This window comes from Leuresthes tenuis, unplaced genomic scaffold (assembly GCF_036924035.1).
Source record: "Leuresthes tenuis unplaced genomic scaffold, fLeuTen1.0.hap1 SCAF_6, whole genome shotgun sequence".
In the NCBI taxonomy this organism is placed as follows: Eukaryota; Metazoa; Chordata; class Actinopteri; order Atheriniformes; family Atherinopsidae; genus Leuresthes; species Leuresthes tenuis.
In genome coordinates, this window is record NW_027325360.1 from 12,967,993 (window position 1) to 12,986,787 (window position 18,795).

Sequence of the window (18,795 nt, forward strand, 5' to 3'; positions counted from 1 at the left end):
GAAATATAGCGCCCTGTTCTGGCAAGAGGGAGCTACTGACTCACTGAGAAGACGTGACACTGCCTTTCTCCAGCATTCTTGCATCAGTGTTGAAGATGTGAGACTCAACAAAAGCCAACACATACTACAACACTGCCAACTCATGGACAATGAAGCTACTTTTAACAGAAAAAAATGAGACATTTGGAATTTTTATGGGACAAGACTGAACCCATTTGATTTGCCTAAATGAACATAGAAAGCTGCGTCTGTGAATGGGTGGCAAATCACATCAAAGGAGCACCTATCACTGCCCACTGTGAGCAATAAACAGAAGAAACGTGATCATGTTGATGGCTAAATTCGATACGCTTTTTGGCTTGTGTACCTTTTAAGCAGTCCTAGTTAAAATGTGTAAAGACACACATGACATCAAAAACATGCAAATGGAGCTGTGTTGTGTCTCCAGCTGGGTGTTTTGCCTCTCTCAGCTGTCACTAGGTGACCTGTACACCCTGGACAGGTTGCCAGTCCATCACGGGGTGTGTTGTTTTATTTGTGTCATTTTACATATATTTGTTACTATTTATTTTCAATGAATAAACATTGGGTTGGTTGTTATATGTCTCCGTCTCCTATTTAAGACCAAGGCTCCTCTGACTTCTTGAATCTCTCGGCCCCCTTTGCCTTGTTGGCCTGCTCAGTGAAGTGTCTATGGTGTCACTGATCACGTTGAATGATAGTCATATTCAACCATTCATGCCAGGACATAGTAATGTTTGGTGCATGCCTTAATTTTGAAATTACCACAGCTCTCCTGCAGTGTAGCTAGTTATTAGAAAGGAATGTTGTGCTCAGAATGTTCATCTCCTGTCCTACAGAGGGCCCATTAGAGCACATTTTCCCAACATCTCTGGCAAGCAAGAGTTGGTCAAGAGATAGGAGTAAGAACCTTTTCTGTAATGCTGAAAAATAGCACAACAATTTTAAAGTTATGTGATTCAAATGAAAGTATGAGCTCCAGCCTGAAAGGCCACACTCAAGACTGTATGTTATTGTTAATATCCAAACCTGTGATCTAAACTCACATATAAGAACACTAATGTGGTTAAAAAAAACCTTGAAGTGAATATAAAAGAACCATAGGAAATTACACTGAATGGAGGTCAAACAGGTGTAAGAAAACACACGAGAGGCAGTGAGGAAAGCAAAAATAATAAACAGTCATGATGCACAACACAACCTAACTGAGGGATGCTACAACTGCTACAGACTGCGTTAAGTGTGTTCCGACCAAGAGCCAAGTTTGCTGATGGAATTTATAGAATTTATTAACACCTCAGTTAGTGAAGCATTAACATTTCTGAAATTAGATGAGCAGATTGTCCCTAAACGCCAACCTTTCTGGTGTCACGTAGCTTCTTAAAACACACCGTCTGAACTGACTTTGAATCGTGTTGTCTGTACATCCTTTACATACGAGTATAGAATATTACTGATGTTTATCATTATTTGATTTTATTTCCATAATTCTTTTGTGTTCGGAACATATACAAAGTTCATCTATTGCTAATGCAGCCAGAGAGTGTTAGATATGCAGATATCTTAGATGAGTTACTTCAGCAGTTGTTTTGCATAGTTTCTCTGGGAGAAAAATATAGTTTTCAAGCTTAGAATTGTAATACTTTGTTGTATTTCAATGCATCTACTCTTTCACCAAATTTGTTGGATTGCTCTTTATTGGATATTTGATTTCAGTTATTCAAACTTTTTTTTCCATTTCAAAAATGTAATTACCTTTAGCTTTAACTGTCTAAATCCCCACATCTTGACATGTGGATGAAGAGTTTCATCAGAATCAGAATCAGCTTTATTTCGCCAAGTACATAAACACATACAAGTAATTCCAGTGTTCTTTCAACTGTTCAACAAGGTGACTGCTGTGGGGAAGAAGCTGCACCGGTACCTGTTAGTCCTGGTCTGGGGGACTCTGAGCTGCCTGCCAGACGGAAGCAGTTCAAAGAGACTGTGTGCGGGGTGAGAGGACACTTCCATGATGCTGCCTGCCCTCTTTCAAGTTCTGGAGCAGTACAGATCCTGGATAGAGGGCAGAAGGGCTCCAATTATGTGCTCTGCAGTCCTTACTGCAGTCTAGTTCTGTCCTTCTTGGTTGCAGCTCCAAATCAAACACTGATGGAGGTGCACAGGGGGCAGTGTCGAACTGCAGCAGCAGCTCCTGGGGCAGACTATTAAAAATATATCCTGGTCCCCCTATGAGGACATTTTTTTTCTTCAAAAACTCACTTCTGTTCCAAGGCAATCCTCCGGATCAGCCTAAATGAGGGTTGCGTTTGGGCTACAGTTTGTTCTGGCCTCCAAGCTACCAAAAATGAGTTAATGTGAGAGGTGAATATTTATCATTCAGTAATTTATGTTCCATGTGACATTATGAACAAGCTTTTCTGTGATAGTCTTACATCATTTGTCACATCCATCCATTCATCCACGGGACTGTACAATATATGACTCTATAGGCTATTCCCAAGGGAGAACACTGGATGAATGCCAAAAGGGGGCGTTTGTATCATGCAGCTCGGGGGGCGGGGCCAGAGGTGGGTGTGTGTCTCTCAGCTGATGCGCGTATCAACCGACCGACTCCATCATCAGCATCCGACGTTGACAGCGGTCGAAGACAGCATCTTTAATATAACCGAGCCACAGCAGCCACTGCAGAATAATTCACTGCCCAGCCGACCAGGAAAGACGCTGCCGTCTGATGACAATACTGTTTATTGGGGCTGCCATCTTAAAAACCGCCAAGCTGCAAAATAGTGAGTAGCCTTTGATGATGGACCGCCGGGATGCTACAATCGGTAAATCAAAGCCACTGCATGATACGTCGTCAATGTCAATGACGCTGTGCATTTTGATCCAGATTTGTTTATTTTTGTCATTTTGTGAGGATTGCGCGGTTTGTTTTCTTTGTCTCAGGCCTAGCAAGTAATTGTTTGGGAGCGCAGTGGATTCAGGGCTTGATGCGGATGCTGCTAAAGCCGCCCTTGCCGCCTAGGGATGCAGAGAAAAGGGAGAGCGAGGGAGTCGTGAGGGGAGGGGATTGAGGCAGAGCAGCGCATAGATAGCCTGTGTATTTTACTACTACTACTATTCACCCAAGTGGAAGTAAACCTCTAGTAAATGGGTTAAGAAGGGGAGGTGCACTGGTGCACTGGCATGACTGCATATCTATCTATCTATCTATCTATCTATCTATCTATCTATCTATCTATCTATCTATCTATCTATCTATCTATCTATCTATCTATCTATCTATCTATCTATCTATCTATCTATCTATCTATGGGACTGTGTGTTTTTCGTGATGTGAATGTGCCTAAATACCTTCAGTGTACCTTGTGACTGCATTAACATCTCAGTCCTCTTATCCACTCACATGAATGTATGCACAACAAGCTGAAATGAAGGGTAATAACAGCCTGGCAATAAATCCTACTTTTATGGTTATATTGCCCCGCTGTGTATTAGATCTTGATTAATTTTTTGCTCACCTTCTGATTGTGGTAATGCTAAATGGCCTTACTGCAGTTACTGGGTTGGAGACAGTGAATGGCTAACAAGACATAAACAAAAATAGCTGCCGATGACATCCAGCAAAAGTCCCAAGATGTACCCAGATGGGGAAGAAATGTTATCCACATCCGCTAAGACCATCAGGGTGCTCATCGTGAGATGCTTCAAAAGTTTAGCAACACTTCTCAGAGTAATGCTACAATCTTGAAATGTAACTTTGTCGAGCTGAAAATAATTCAGTCTAACACAGCAAAGCTACATCCTGATCTTCCCTAAAACAATTTTACAAGGACGTTGATCCAGCGTTGTGGTTACTTTGGTAGATGTAGGTAGTACTGCTGCTGAGTTGTTTCCTGGGAGTTGTTTCTTACATTTGTTTAATACACTATATCAGATATTTGGAATAGGCCTGTCTCTTTACAAAAAAAAATATACCTGCTGTTGAGCCTCTTACACTCATAAGCCAGTGAATACCTGGTAACTGTCCGTGAGAATAAGATTATTTAGCTAAACATTTTGTTTGTGATCACGCTCCATATCAACTCAGACTATTAGAACAGCAGAAATTGTTGACATTCTCTCTGTAAGACTGATGTCTTAAATAGATTTTTGTAGTTACCTTTCAGTTTGTATTTGGTTTGTTTGGTACATATCACTTAATCAATTCACATTTGATTTAAACCTCTAATTGCTGCACAGGCAGCTTTTGGAAGTAGCAGTGGCTCACTTTGACCAATTGAGAATCTAGACTTGAGGGGTGAAAAAGAAACAATTTACAAATGATGCCACATCTTGATATCACAAACTAGTAACTACCTCTTCAACGTGGATACAAGGCAGCTTTCTATAGATTTACACAGCCCCACAATATTTATCTATTTTTTTTTTCTAACTCTAGCTTTAATGCGGAGGTGATAATGTCGGCTAATTTTTAATGACATTTTGTGTTCACGTTTTTGGGTGTTTCGAGTTGGATTGTACTGCCTTTAAATGAATGTGTACACAATTCGCAACTACTGCATCAAAAGTTACCATAAACTTAACTCTAAAGTTCCATCCAGGACCATAAACTGTTTAAAATATTCTTAGCATACTTTATTATCCTTTAAAAACACAGATTTTGATGAAGACCTGTCTCAGAAACTGACACACTTTTTCTTTGAGGTCTCAGACCCTCCAGCTGTAAAGCATGAATGAATCCAAAGGTTTTTATCTGTGATTTTCATTTACAGCATCTTTACATCACTACCTTAACCCATAATCACAATGGCGGTTATATCTATATATCACATTTCATTGTATGTAAACTTAATGCACTTCACAATGAGAGACACAATTCATGAATATATTAATAAAACATAGAAAAAACATTTTTTAAAAACATAGCATAGTCAGCACTGGAGAATAAACGAGAGCACATGTGAAATACAGACTCTCATTCACTACGAGTACATCCAATGTATTGCACATTGAACATACAATTCAATCCCCCAAAAAGCACTATCAAGTACTTGCATGTTTAGCAAACTGCACAAAAGAAAAAAATTACACTTAACAGTACACACCAGTACATGCAGAGACAGTAATTAGAAAATTAGGCGGCTGTAGCTCATGAGGAAGAGCAATTATCTGCCAGTTGGAAGGTTGGTAGTCTGATCCTAGGTTTACCTGGACAACATGTCGAAGTGTCTTAGGACAAGACACTGAACCCCACGTTGCCTCCTGTTGAGTAAAAGCACTTTGAGTGCTCAATTAGACTATATAGGTGCTATACAAGGCCTGTTAGAACAGCGAGTTAAAGTTTGGTTCTGAAAGGGGATAAAGTTGTGTATCTATTTGGATTTCTATTTATATTCTATCTGGATGTACTGAACTACTACATCTAGATTCTGAATAGGTGAAGTAGGTAATGTTTTCTTTTGCAACTTTGTGTTGATATTTGGAGGAGTCTGGTCTGTGGAAATCTTACCAATGAGGAAGTAAGACAGGTTTGAATTCTAAAACAAGAAAACCAGTGGGATTAAAATAACATTTCAGTTCTCTCAGAGCGAGTGAAAACTGAACTCGTCAAAGTTCTCCAATATCTGAATTTATTGTAGGGATATATTTTGAAGTTTATTAGACCTCTTCCTTTTTCTGCATCTGTGGCTCAAAAATTAAACAAAAAAACTAAAAAAATAGCCAACCACCAAACACCTGATAGAATACCCTGTTTCTCCAGTTTAATGAGTTGGTTGATGCAAAAGTTTGTGTAATTTGTGTTTTGCATCCCTCAACCTCTGCACACAACTTTGGGGAGAACTTGGAGAGTCTTCAGTTTTTACCTTAAAAGTGTATGCATGATCATCAAACTGGAGACCAAGTTGTACTTTTAAACCGCATTTATCCCCTCAATCTACTGATCATTATCCAGACTTATCTACCTGACCTTTTCATTTTTATCATGGTAGCAGGACCACGCTACCCCCTGTATGTGGGCTGGAGCCTATTCTGCATCTGTTATTGTATAACTAGTCATTATGCAATTACAATATTGTATAACTGCTTTCGTTTTTCTGTGTTCCTCTAGTGTGTGTGCCCCCACTACCTGCATTAGGTTGTGATGACCCACACTACTTCCAAATGTATCTGTGACCCTCCCCAATCCTGACTCCTAACCTCTAATCCCTGACCTTTGACCTCCACTATGGGCAGTGTTGGCAGTGGGGTGGCAGGAGAGCAGGAGTTTGCCATGAAGTCCGTGGGCACGAGGACCACCCTGCCCCGAGCCCCTCCTCTCTCTCGCCGTTGCCCTGCCGACCGCAGTTGCAGTGCAGAGCGGTTGCCTCGCCCCCCGGCGACTATATCAGACGGGACGGCGTCTAGTGATGAACGAGGGAGTGTTAGTATCGGGACTGGGACCTGCACCGGGACTGATCGGCCCACTGAAACAGCCTCCTCCACCCACACTGAATGTACAATGACAGCCCCTTCCAACAACAACCAGTTGGACTGTGGTGCAGCTGGCAGGAGAGAAAGGGAGTGGGAGAGGGAGAGGCAGCGTGAGAGGGGGAGAGACCGGGACCGGGACCGAGACTGGGACCGGGAGAGGCTAGAACGGGAGCGCGAGAGGGAAAGGAACCGGGAGAGGGAGCGGGAACGAGTGGAGAGGGAAAGGCTGGAGCGTGAGAGGGAACGGGAGAGGGAGAGGGCCAGGGAGAGGGAAAGGGAGCGAATCGAGAGGGAGAAGATAGAAAGAGAGAGGGAACGAGAGCGGGAGAGAGAGAGGGAGCGGGAGAGGGAGAGGCTGGAGAATGAGAGGATGGAGAGAGAAAGGGAGAGGGAGATGCAGGCGGCAAGTTTGGATCTTTGTGGGAACATTGTGGGTCGAGGAGCAAGTGAGAAGAACAGCGTTGGCATGAACCACCACCACCACCGAGAGATGGTCACCGCCAGAACTGACAGTGAGAACAATCCAGCTGGCCATAACCCTCCAAACCACAACCCGCCCAAGATCATGCCGGTGTCAGGAAAACTGGAGCAGGTACTTCAGCATTTAGGGCAGTGATACCCAGTGTGGAGGTCCACACCTTCAAACGGTGATTACAGCTGTGGAAAAACTGTGACATAAGATTCAATTTGTTATTCTGGCTATAAAACTATTCTCCTGACCTCTTTTAGTCTTTTAGAATTCCAAAAAAAAACATGCAGGAAAACTCACTCAAACAGGAAAACTAACTCCTTAGTTGAACTGTTCGCAAGAGTTAGCCTGCTGTGAGGATTCTGGACTCTCCTGGTTTAAGGAGAGTTGGTGTGTTTTTACCCAATTAACAGTTACTCAGCTAACACACACTCATTTAGTGATGAAAATGACCCAATATTATATATATGTGAGTGAAGTATTTAAAGCAAATTACAGCCTGTTCTTGCCATTATGTGAAAAACATGGGACAGCAATGTTGCACGACAGGTCTATCTGCAGCTTTTTGAAGCTCAAGTGGACGAGACAGAGGGCTGATGGAAAAATATACTGTGGATGAACTTGAGCTTTTTGGTTCTAGATCAGTATTATTCTTATAGAAACAAAAGCACCACCTCCCAGGATAAAAGCCTGATCCCATCTGTAATACATGGTGGTGGTAGTTTCATGGTTTTTGCCTGTATTATTACATCTGGCCTAGAAAGGACAGCTTGCCAAAAAATGCGATGCTGAATTATACCACCAAAACCTGAGAGAAAATGTTTGTCCATGAAGTGAATCTAAATTGAAATGTAATCTTGCAAAAAGACAACAACCCATTGAACTTTCTATCCCAAAATGATTGAAGAAGAAGAATACATTCAGTGATATGGGATGACAAAGTTGAAGTCTGAATCCAACATAAATGTTGTGGAAGGACCTGAAGCCAGCAGTTCATATGAAAAAAATCTATGTACATCTTAGAGTTGACTGGTCAAAAATCCCTCCAAGCTGATGAGCAGAACAGATCAACAGTTCCTAGAAACATTTCCTTTGCAGTTATTGCTACACAAGAGGCTGAAAGCAAATGTTCACATACTTTCACCACTGATGTATATAGAATAGAAAAATACTTTATTAAAAAAATAAAGTATTTATTTTTAATAAATTATTATTACATATAAATAGTTTATTTAATAACGCTTAACTTTCACCTATAGAAAAAATAGGTGGTTATGATTTTTGTTAATTTTCTTTAAATTGATACTCTATTATATACTGTTAGTTGTTGTGGGGGGCTAGCAGTACAGAATGGACACTTTCTTGCTAAATATATTGAAAAAAGGAACAAAACTAGCTTCATTTGTTTCTTTACTTCTTATAGGCTGAAGCTACATAATATCACTAAGCATTTGCTTTCTTAAGGGAAGCTTGAATCCCAGAAATGCTCCTTATTTTCTCTCACTGGAGTCACTTTCAAAAGTGTTCCCCTCATTGTGATCCATGACTGATAATAACCATAAAAACCTATCCTTTAATAAGAGACATACAGTTTGCAAAAATCAAAGAGAATCACATGTATTATGTATATTCTGTGCTCTGGCCATCCTAAACACATTACAATGAAGAATTTTTTCACTGAAACATCTGCGACAGTGTAAGTTTCTCTGAGAGTTACGGCTTATGTATCTCATATGTCCCTTATTATCCCTATTTCTTTCCATCATCTCTTTCGCAGGCGATGCAGAGCAACTCCGGCCTTGTTCGTCCCTCTGCCTTCAAGCCGGTGGTTCCCAAGAGCTTCCACTCCATGCAGAACCTGGTGGGCCAGGCAGGAGGGACTGGGAGCGAGGGAAAGACTGAAGCCAGAGGTGAAGGGTTCAGTGAGGGCAGAGTAGGCAGAAGAGGCAGAGACGGAGGAGAGACAGGGGAGGTGCCAGAGGCCCTGCTCCTGGACCAGGACAGCCCAGTTAGGGTAAGCAGGAGTGAGGGAGGGGGAAATGGTAATGAAGTGGTTCAGGGAGGGATGTCAGATTCAGGGAGAAACTCCCTGACCAGCCTGCCCACCTACACAGGCTCGGGGTCTGGTTGTGGACCCCCAGCAGTCTTGGGGCCACTCAGTGCTTCTACCAGCCACATCAACAGGCTGGGCATGGCTGGGGCAGGTGCAGGCCTGGACAAGCTGGAAAAGCCTGGCTACCAGGTACAGCTATCATCCATGCTCATTTGGCTTACTTGGGTGTTTCATACACCCAGCTGTTACCACGTTTTGCTATATCGTAATCATCATTATCATCCTCATCGTCATCATCATCATAATGTGGCTCTGTTCTACAGAATGGACTCAGTGCCTCAGACAGTGGCCGGTCATCCTCAGGAAAGAGCTCCTCATCCTATCAGAGGCTAAGCCACCTGAGCGATGCTCCAGCACCTCTTCGACCCTCTCCCTCATCTGATGACATCATCCAGGACCTTGAGGACCGCCTGTGGGAGAAAGAGCAAGAGGTATGAGCTCATTCAGAAATGTATAACTTGCAGGTGTTTCGTGAGCTCTCCGTTAAAAAAGAAGAGTTTGTTTACATTTAAAGAGCCATCTTACACATATTACCTGTGGTGAATTCATTGACACTTTTTGTTGATTTTATTTCTCGAGGATTTCAAAATTTCCAGTACAGTGGAACTAAATAGGATTTCATTCATGCCGATTCCATTAAGAAGGCATCAAATTTCATAGATACATCAAAACTCAGTGCTTTTGTTGTGACTTGGCTGATTGAGTTAAAATCCTAGAGAGGACTGCTTTTAGTTATTTCCATTGAAATTATGCAACAAAAAGTGTTTCATCGTTCCTTTGTTTGGTGCTTATTATATGGGTGAGATTTTAACATCTTCAAACTGAGCTGTTTAGCTTTGGATGATAAATGCGGTTTAAGCATTCCAACTAAAAAAAGTGTTCGTACTTCAGAAAAATTATTTTCTCTGTTTGTAAGTGTTGCTGGTACACAAAACACAAGATGATAAAAAGTTTGAGTTTGGTGAAAAATTTGTAGTTTTCACGTAGTTGGACTTTTTTTTTTTTAAGGCAAACGGCATCTTGTGCAGTTCTTTTGGCAGCTGACAACAGAAAGTAGTTAGTGTCACATTTTGTTATTCAAGTTGGATTTCTTGTGCTTTTACTGTTTAAGTGGCAGTCAGTAGACCTGAATCCTTTTCTTTTCTTCCTCCCAGGTGCAGCATATGCGCAGGAACCTGGACCAAAGTGAGGCAGCAATCATTCAGGTGTTTGAGGAGAAGCAGCGTGTCTGGGAGCGACAGATGGACGAACTGAGACAGAACTATGCTTCTCGCCTGCAGCAGGTGACCGCATTACTTCACGATGCACTTTGGGTTTTGTTTGAATTTTTTGCTCACATCTTGGTCTAATCTAACCTATATGAAAACTGGTAACAAATTCCATGATCTGTGAACAAACTCTGAAAGGACTGAGTGTATCAAACTAAAATGAGTTGTTGCTGAAGTATCACTCTGTGAGTGGCAAATTGATCAAACAAAAGTTTTAATCAAAATATTCCTTTCTTATTTAAAGATACCTCATTATCTCGTTAAATGGGAAGAAAATGCAGTCAGTCACAGAACAAAACATCATAAATTAAATGTAATTTAATGATTGTCTTAGATCTTGTACATTCTAAAGCACAAATAAACCTATTTCCACTCCCATACAACCCAGTCAGAAGGTACAGTATTGCCTGATTTTATGCAAAAGTCCACATTCTGCCAATGGAGCATTGTTTGTGTGACAGTCATTTGAACTGATTGCTATGTTTTATATCATTGGCTGCTGTCTACACATAGGTGTTCTGATATTTAATTTAAAGGCAGCATTTAAGTATCTATTAATATATAATTACTGTAGTTCACTCATCATTTTGAACTTATCCTTTTAGGTCCATTAATTTAAAAGAACAAGATAAATTTTGTGAATGAATCATTTGATCCCCTCTAGGCCTAAAGAAATTAGATAGAAAGACAGAAAGCCTTTTGTCTGACTTACAATAGTCTTTAGTTTTGTTTGCAAAGTTTGTTTAACTACTTAAGAAACGCCCAAAGAACGGGGAAAACCACCTCTCATCCAAACAAGTCTAAACTCGACAATGAAATTATTCAGGTCAACAACCAGCATTCAGGTATGAAGTAGATTGGAGGAAGAGTTGTCAAGATAGGCAAAAAGCATGCAGAGATTCCTTGTTTTATTAGGGAGATTGTATCCCAGGAGAGAAAGAATTAGGTATTAGAATTTTGTCCTCAAATGAGCAGCAATCACATGGACATAAAGCATGCAGGCTATGCCAGAGTACTAAGATACATGTCACATTTTTTAGCTCAGGAAACCAGAGAGCTGCATTAAATGAGATGTGTTTACTGATATAAGCTCGAATGGGGAGAGTGTAGAGCATGTCAGTCACTCGAATTCTGAATCTCATCCCATCCAGCTGAGTGTAAATGTTAGTTTCAAAGTCTTAGCACAGGAGCAGAAAGACTCCTGGAACCTACACACCACTGGCTGAGGCATGCAGGGATATATTTTCTACCTCTGACCCGTTTGCAGCCTTTGAACAGATGGCTCTGAAAACGTATGTAGTGCAAGGCAAAAGTAGGAGCCCCAGTTTACATATTTGACCTATAGAAGAGTTCCAAATAAAAGAAAAAAACAAGAAACCTTGATCGCTGCATCGACTGGATCCAGTGGCTCTATTTTGGTGTGGGTGGTTGTTCTGCTGGCATGCTTTGCATCCAGAGGAGATGCAAACCAATACAAAGGTTCTTAGAGAAATCACTTTTCCATCACAGGGTACTATGATGAAACATTCCCATCCTGATTATTGTAGTCTCTTCCAGGAAGACAGGGCCCACCCACCATGGGACACATTGAGTCAGTAAATGATTTGACGAGTATGATGATATGAATGATACGCAATGGCCTTCACAGTGATTAGATTTCAGTGAAACTGAAAGCCCATCAGAACTTTTGACTTTGTATTTATGTTTCCAGACACAGCCCTCTGACGTCACAGTCAAAATACTTCATGAGGAAATGTTTGTTGGAGATGGTGATTTTTTTTTTCCCCTCACGTAGAGTTTTCGAAATTTCTAGAATTAGTCCCAGTTACATTTCTGATAGCATTTGGAGGTCCAATACATCACCAAGACACAATGGTTAATATTGGAGTCAAAATACTGGCTAAATTCATCTAAGCCAAATCTAATCTAATCTATGACAAGTAACACTTGATATGTAACAGAGCGTCTTTGCTTAAAGCACATATTTGATCCACACATATTTTGTCATCAACTTACTTTGTATTCCTATGTATATTTTGTCTGCAGGTTACCCGCCGAGCTCAGCGCTCCCAGACTGCCCTGCAAGCCCAGATAACCCGTCTGTCTCAGGACAAACGGAGGCTCCAGGAGGAAATGGCGGCCCTGTTGGCCCAGAGAGAGGAGTTGGAAAGAAAGTGCCTGGATTACAGGAAGGAGCAGGCTGACATCCTGCCCCGTCTGGAGGAAACTAAGTGGGAGGTGAGATTTGAGTGTAGGAGTTGTTGTGCTTGAGTACAGTAGTTCCTTATAATGTTATCTGGCTTACACAAAAGTGGAGTGAATCCATGAGCATTCAGTGTAAGGGCATATGTGTAAAGCTACCAGCGATACATATGTTAGTAGATTTGCTGGGTAAAGAGCTGAGGAAGTAAATGCTCTTTTCTTTTTTTTAGATAACTCTTTCTGAATGAAAGCGCGAGAGGATCCCACTTTTGAAAAAGAAAAGTGAAAGTCTTGTAAACTTGACAATTACAATTACCTTTGGAGACATGGGACAAAATATTTTTGTCACATCATCTGAATACAGTCCCAACTGTGAAGCATGCTGAAGCTTAGTTGGCTTAGGCAGCGGCATTGCTACATCTGGTATGACATATCTAAAAATCTCTGTTAAGCTTATTCAAAGTGTTTTTGAGTAGTCAGTGTATGTCATGCAGTGGAAAGCGATCAAAGTGTTCTCTGTTTGGAGAATTGGAGAGGAATTATGACAGGGAGCTAAGCTAAAACCTACTCATAAGTGGGCCACAGAGGAGCAAAAACATTTTTTACCATATATGAGACAGTAAAACCGAGTGCCCAGCACTCTGAACTATCCCGCAATTGTTGTGAAATTTTATGAGATTCCCCTGTCAGAATTTCTCCCCGATACCACACTATTTGCTCTGACAGTTACAGATGATAAGACACTGACTGCTCATAAGTATTTCATACAACCCCACTTGAAAATAAAAAAATCCCTTTAATTTACCAGGAGTAGTACTATTTCTATTAAGTATTCATGGTAACGATTGTAAAGTTGAACAAAGATCTAAAAAGTAAGTAACAATTACTTTTTAGGTATTCAAGCAGAGTACCTGTTTTTGTCTGTCCTGTGTTTGTACCTTTTTTGTTATGTATTAAACAGGCACTGGCACCTCCACATTAAGGAAGTTTCTTTGGGATAAAAAGTCATTTAGATTTCTTTATTTTCTCGTTTTTTAAATTATTGTTATTGATTGCATTTGTTTCATTGATTGACCACAGTACTTTTGTCCGTGGTATTTTTATCATCTTTGTCATTTACATGACACATTACATGAGAAACAGAGAGGAGTGGATACCTGGTTTCAACATGTCATTATTTCTGTAGGTCTAGAACCAGCCTGTATCCACTGAGACAGAGAGCATGCTTGCCACTTTAATACTAAATGCAGTGCTGCTCACACTCACACTTCTTTGTATTGCAGGTGTGTCAGAAAGCAGGTGAGATCTCCCTGCTGAAGCAGCAGCTGAGGGAGAGTCAGGCTGAAGTCACCCAGCGAGCTGGTGAAATGGTAGCCCTGAGAGGCCAGCTGAAGGAGCTCAATGCCCAGCTAAGGGAGCGGGAGGAGATCATGCTGGGCCTGAAGGACTCCTACAGCACCAAGAGTCTGGAACTGGAGAAATGTGAGGGAGACCTGAGGAGGACCCTGTCAGAGGTGGGCTTTCAAGTACACTTGACCTTAAACTTATAAAAAAAAGGGGAAGCCTGACACACAGGATTATTGTTATGCATCAACAATTTAGTAATTTTTTTGTATTTACACTTTTACAGGTTGACATCAATTTTTTTTTAATTATTAAAGCAAAGAAAGTGTAGAGTGCAGAGAACCTTTAGGTGTTACTGGGAAAGACATATCTAACAAATAAAGTCTCTAAACACAAAGCAAAGATTTACTCAAGGAGGCTAATTTAAAGTAAATGTTAAGACTTGTTCTTTTATTCTATTCCAAATGTTCATATCGCTCAAAAAATGCATTGAATTAACACAAACAATGGGAGTTAAGGTTTACACTATGCTCTGACTATGATTAGAAAAAAAAGAGACAAGTTGTGCAGTTGTAATGATCGGTTGACTGCCTTAGGGTTGCAAAAAAGAGCAATGCAGTGTTGATTAAACTCTAGACCAGTCAGAAAATGATTTACAACCAGTGAGCTAGCAGGAATTGAATGTTTACCACTCAATTTAGATTCTTGACTGTTTAATCCTCAAAAGCCTTTGGAGGGATTTAAAAAATCTTACTGTGAGTCTTGAACAAATTGGGCATTGGGTGACATCATATACAGTAGCTGCAATATTATTCCTCCTTTGCACTGAATGAGATGTAGAGCAACTTGTCTACATTGTTTTAAAATACTGTTTGTCATGCAGTTTTTTCAGAACACACATAGAGCTGTCAACTGTCTATCTATATCTAAAACTGTCCTAGGTTTTATATGAAATGCTATGCTTTTCTTTTCCACAGGTGTCCATCCTGAGAGAAAAGCTGGGTGTATTTGAGGCAGAAGTGCTAAGTTTAAAGCGTGCTTTAAGTGAAGTGAGCAGAGGAGCAGAGGTTGTGGTGAGCCCTAACTTAGCTGCAGCAGGGCTGTTGCCACCATGGGGAGCTGTGCACTGCCCACGAAATCCAACCGAGCCCTCTACTAACTCACTTACCCCCACATCTGACACCCTGCTGAGTCTCCAGAGTGATGAAGCTAAAGCTCAAAGGCAGGAAGCTCAGAGGCAGGAGAGGCAGCAACGTGAAGAAGCTCAGTGGCGTGATGTGCAGCAGCGGCAAGACTCCCACTTGGCACAAGATATGCAGATGCGTTCGGACCCACAGAACCGACCTGAGCTTCAACTCCGCCAGGAGGCCCAGCTTCGTCAGGAGGCTCACTTCCGCCACGAGGCCCAAATCCGCCAAGAAGCCCAACTTCGCCAAGAAGCACAGCTGCGTCAAGAGGCACAGCTCCGTCAGGAGGCACAGCTCCGCCATGAAGTCCAAATGCGTCAAGAAGCCCAGCTACGTCACGAGTCTCAACTCTGCCAGGAAGTGCAACTCCGTCAAGAAACCCATCAGTCACAACGGGTCCAAGAGGGTCACTGGGATGAAGCAGGCGAGCTGCGCAGACAGCTAGAGCAGCTGCAGGCTGCGTTGCGCCTGGAGCGGCAGCAACGGGAACGTCAGGCTCTCAACTTTGACCAGGAAAGGCACACCTGGCAGGATGAGAAGGAACGAGTTTTGAAATATCAGGCACAGCTGCAGCTTAGCTACGTGGAAACGCTGCAGAAGAACCAAGCTTTGGAAAAACGTATGAGTCAGTTGGGAGCCAAACAAACCGCGACCTCCACCACTACCACTGTTACCACCCCTACCACAACTTCCCCCACCTCCTCTAACTCTCCACCACCAGCCCTGTTACCTCTATCTCCTCCGCCCCTTCCTTCCCTTTCTGGTCCTCCTTCCCTTTCTGGTCCTCCTTCCCTCTCTGGTCCTCCTTCCCTCTCTGGTCCTCCTTCCATCTCAGTTCCTCCTTCTCTCTCCGGTCCTCCTTCCCTTTCTGGCCCCATCGCCCTTACCCTCTCGCCACCCTGTGAAGACCAGAAAGGTCCTCCTTCCCTCCATCAGCTGGCCCCTCCGTGGGCTGGCCCCTCACGCCTGGAGAGGATAGAGTCAACAGAGATATAGAGAAAACTCCATGAAGCAAATGCTCCGTTTCTCTAAACTCACAGTGGCAAGGCCTCTCCCACAAAACCATTCCAGCGTACAGTAGTAAAAACTGTTCAAATCGAATAAATATGGACAGTTTAACACACTTTTCAAAGCAACCATAGACAATTAACAGCAACAAAAGCAACAAAATGCAACATTATCAGAAACAAACAGATTGTCTGAGCAGGAAGCTGAACTACATTCATCATTATCACAGATTTTTCAACCTCCTAAGAAGCCTTTCTATCACAAGTTGCACACTACAACTTACATGATCAGTATTCATAAAAGTGTGCCACAGTGATGGCTGGCAGACAAATGAAATGCTGAATTAAATGACAATGCTTAAATTACAGCACTAATACACGTGTCATTTAATGCTAGAAAAGGACCACGACAATCAGGGATATTGTCAAAAGTGATCAACAAGAATATAATGCGGTATTTATTCATTGTAAATTTGTGTCACTGGTTATGTAAAAGTAGAATTAGTGGTCAGAGTGTGTGATGTTCAGTTGCATTTTTGGCCAGAGAGCGCCTTACACCATTCTTCCCAGCATGTATAAAAGAATGATGCTGGGAACAGATGAAAAAATATATATATCAAAAGTGTGAATATTATTTTCAGTGCTTTAATTATATCATCAAACACTGTAATACAACACTAATACACAAGGTTGGAGTATTTCTTTTAGCTCCCAGCAGATGTTGACCTCAAAGGTCTCATACATATTGATTCATTATTCAGTTTTTAAGGCATTTCATGCACAGGGTCCAACAAGCAAGACCCACTTAAACACGGTATTAAGACCGAGAGAGTTTATATTTTCTACAAATAGAATTTAAATAAGTATTATTAGCAGATAATCAGCCCCAACGGAATATAGTATACATTTTTGGATATACGAAAACCTTGTTCGCTTTCACTTCAAATTCGCTGTGGTGACTAAAAATGAACACTAGGGGTCATGGGAGCACTTTCACAGAGCTCCCAACTCACCTTCCCCCCTCATTGAACCTAAAGGACGTGAATGGCCATGCACAGTTTGAATTTGAGTATTATGACAACTGTGTCTTTGTGCATTCACAGACCGAGAAATCAGACGGCGGAGTCAGTATCCCCAAAGTAAAACATTTTATAGAATGTATGATATACTAGCAGAAAGAAACACTTATAATAGTTAGAGATTGTAAATGTGTGTGAGCGAGAATGTGCAAGCAGGTGTGCATGAGTGCATACATATGAAAAGCTTCAGCTTATGAGATTGAGGATAGAGGGACAAGTGGCAATACAAGTGAAGATATATTAACAGAAAAGGGATTTCTTTAAGTACATGTACATCACAGCTTGTGAGACTGAAATTTTACACTGAGGATGTGTGTATGTCTTGGAAAACTCTTACTTTCTTCTGTATAGTTCATTTAGACAAAGCAGAGGGAGAAGGAAGTTTAAAAAAAAAAAAGCAGAAGAGTGAAGATGAAGGAGAGCATTCAGGCTAACTGCACTATGTGGTGTCCTACACACAGGTTATGATGTACAGTAGGCTCAGATGTGAAATCCATGGCTTTTATATGTGTTGTTTATGCCAGCATAAAAAGATGTTGCTCAAGAATATTAACTTATCTCTAAGGTATTACATAGTATTATCATCTTTATTACTGTTATTATATTATGGTGAACTGAGAGAGAAAATATGTGCCATTTGAGCTTTCCTTTATGTGTTTTTATAAATTATGTAGTTAGCCTTTTGGCTGATCATAATGGTGCAATCATAGCAACCTTGTCCAAAAAATGATGTTCCTTTTGATGTAGGTGACGTAGCTAAAGTATTGCATTGTTTAGAGAACAAAAATGCTACTGATTTGATACATGTTTTGAAATTATTGTTTGCATTTATGTTACTAGAACTGCTCTGGCTTGATTAAAACCATCCATTTGTTAACATGCAGCAGAACTAATAAAGATATGTGAATAATTCAGCACTTTTTGTTTTTGTGGGTAAATCCTTTATCCCTAAAACAAAGACTTGCGATCTGACTCTGGCAATAGAAAGACAGAACAGAAACAATGTCTTTTTAAAAAAAGAAAAAAGGTTTCCAACAGGGGGCTCAGGACTAATAACTGCAGGGATACATCTCACTGATCCTGAGATAACAAACAAAATCTCAAATTTTCTTCTAAAAGATCCTTGAAGAAAAAAAAAGACCTCTACTGGTCAGTTAAGGAAGATGTAGTCAAATCTTAGAACCTTTTTTTTATCTATTTAACAGTTTATTTAATGGAGACAAATACAATTACTTTAGTTGAAAACAGCTCTCCAATGTAAGTAACAGTTCTTATAGCAGACGACAATTGGTAACGCTGTTAAAATATGTTCGGTTAAAGGGAAAAACTTGTTGTAAATCTAGATGCATCAGAAAAACAGATAGGAGAGCTAAATTCTCCAAATTGGATTAATTACCACATTATTCTTCATGCCATGGCAGTCTTTATGCCATGCTCAGCAGTGGTCCTATGGGATGAAAATACAGTAGATGAAAGATGCTTTACAAGAATGTAAGTGCTGAAAAGTAAAGACAGAAAAATATTGCTCATGCATATAGAGGACAATTAGACAGGTTTCTCGTGAGAATTGGAGAGCTCAAAATCTATCACAAACGCACTGACGAGTCTCACCTACCAAACACGGATTA

The 18,795-nt window shown here is 41.0% G+C and overlaps 1 protein-coding gene across 5 annotated transcripts; it reads left to right on the top strand.

Annotated features, from left to right (window-relative positions):
• Nucleotides 1-2,623: 2,623 nt before the first annotated feature.
• lzts3b (leucine zipper, putative tumor suppressor family member 3b) lies at nucleotides 2,624-17,012 on the top strand. 5 transcript variants are annotated; one of them, XM_072387696.1, is made up of 8 exons: nucleotides 2,624-2,852; nucleotides 6,137-7,090; nucleotides 8,745-9,209; nucleotides 9,344-9,511; nucleotides 10,235-10,363; nucleotides 12,395-12,586; nucleotides 13,834-14,064; nucleotides 14,872-17,012. In XM_072387696.1, the coding sequence occupies exons 2-8, from the start codon at nucleotides 6,254-6,256 to the stop codon at nucleotides 16,075-16,077; spliced, it is 3,228 nt and encodes a 1,075-aa protein (XP_072243797.1). In that variant the 5' UTR covers nucleotides 2,624-2,852; nucleotides 6,137-6,253; the 3' UTR covers nucleotides 16,078-17,012. The 5 variants fall into 5 exon arrangements, with proteins under 5 accessions (XP_072243797.1, XP_072243801.1, XP_072243799.1 ...); XM_072387700.1 differs by having other exon boundaries at nucleotides 8,745-8,981; XM_072387698.1 differs by having other exon boundaries at nucleotides 6,262-7,090.
• Nucleotides 17,013-18,795: the final 1,783 nt, after the last annotated feature.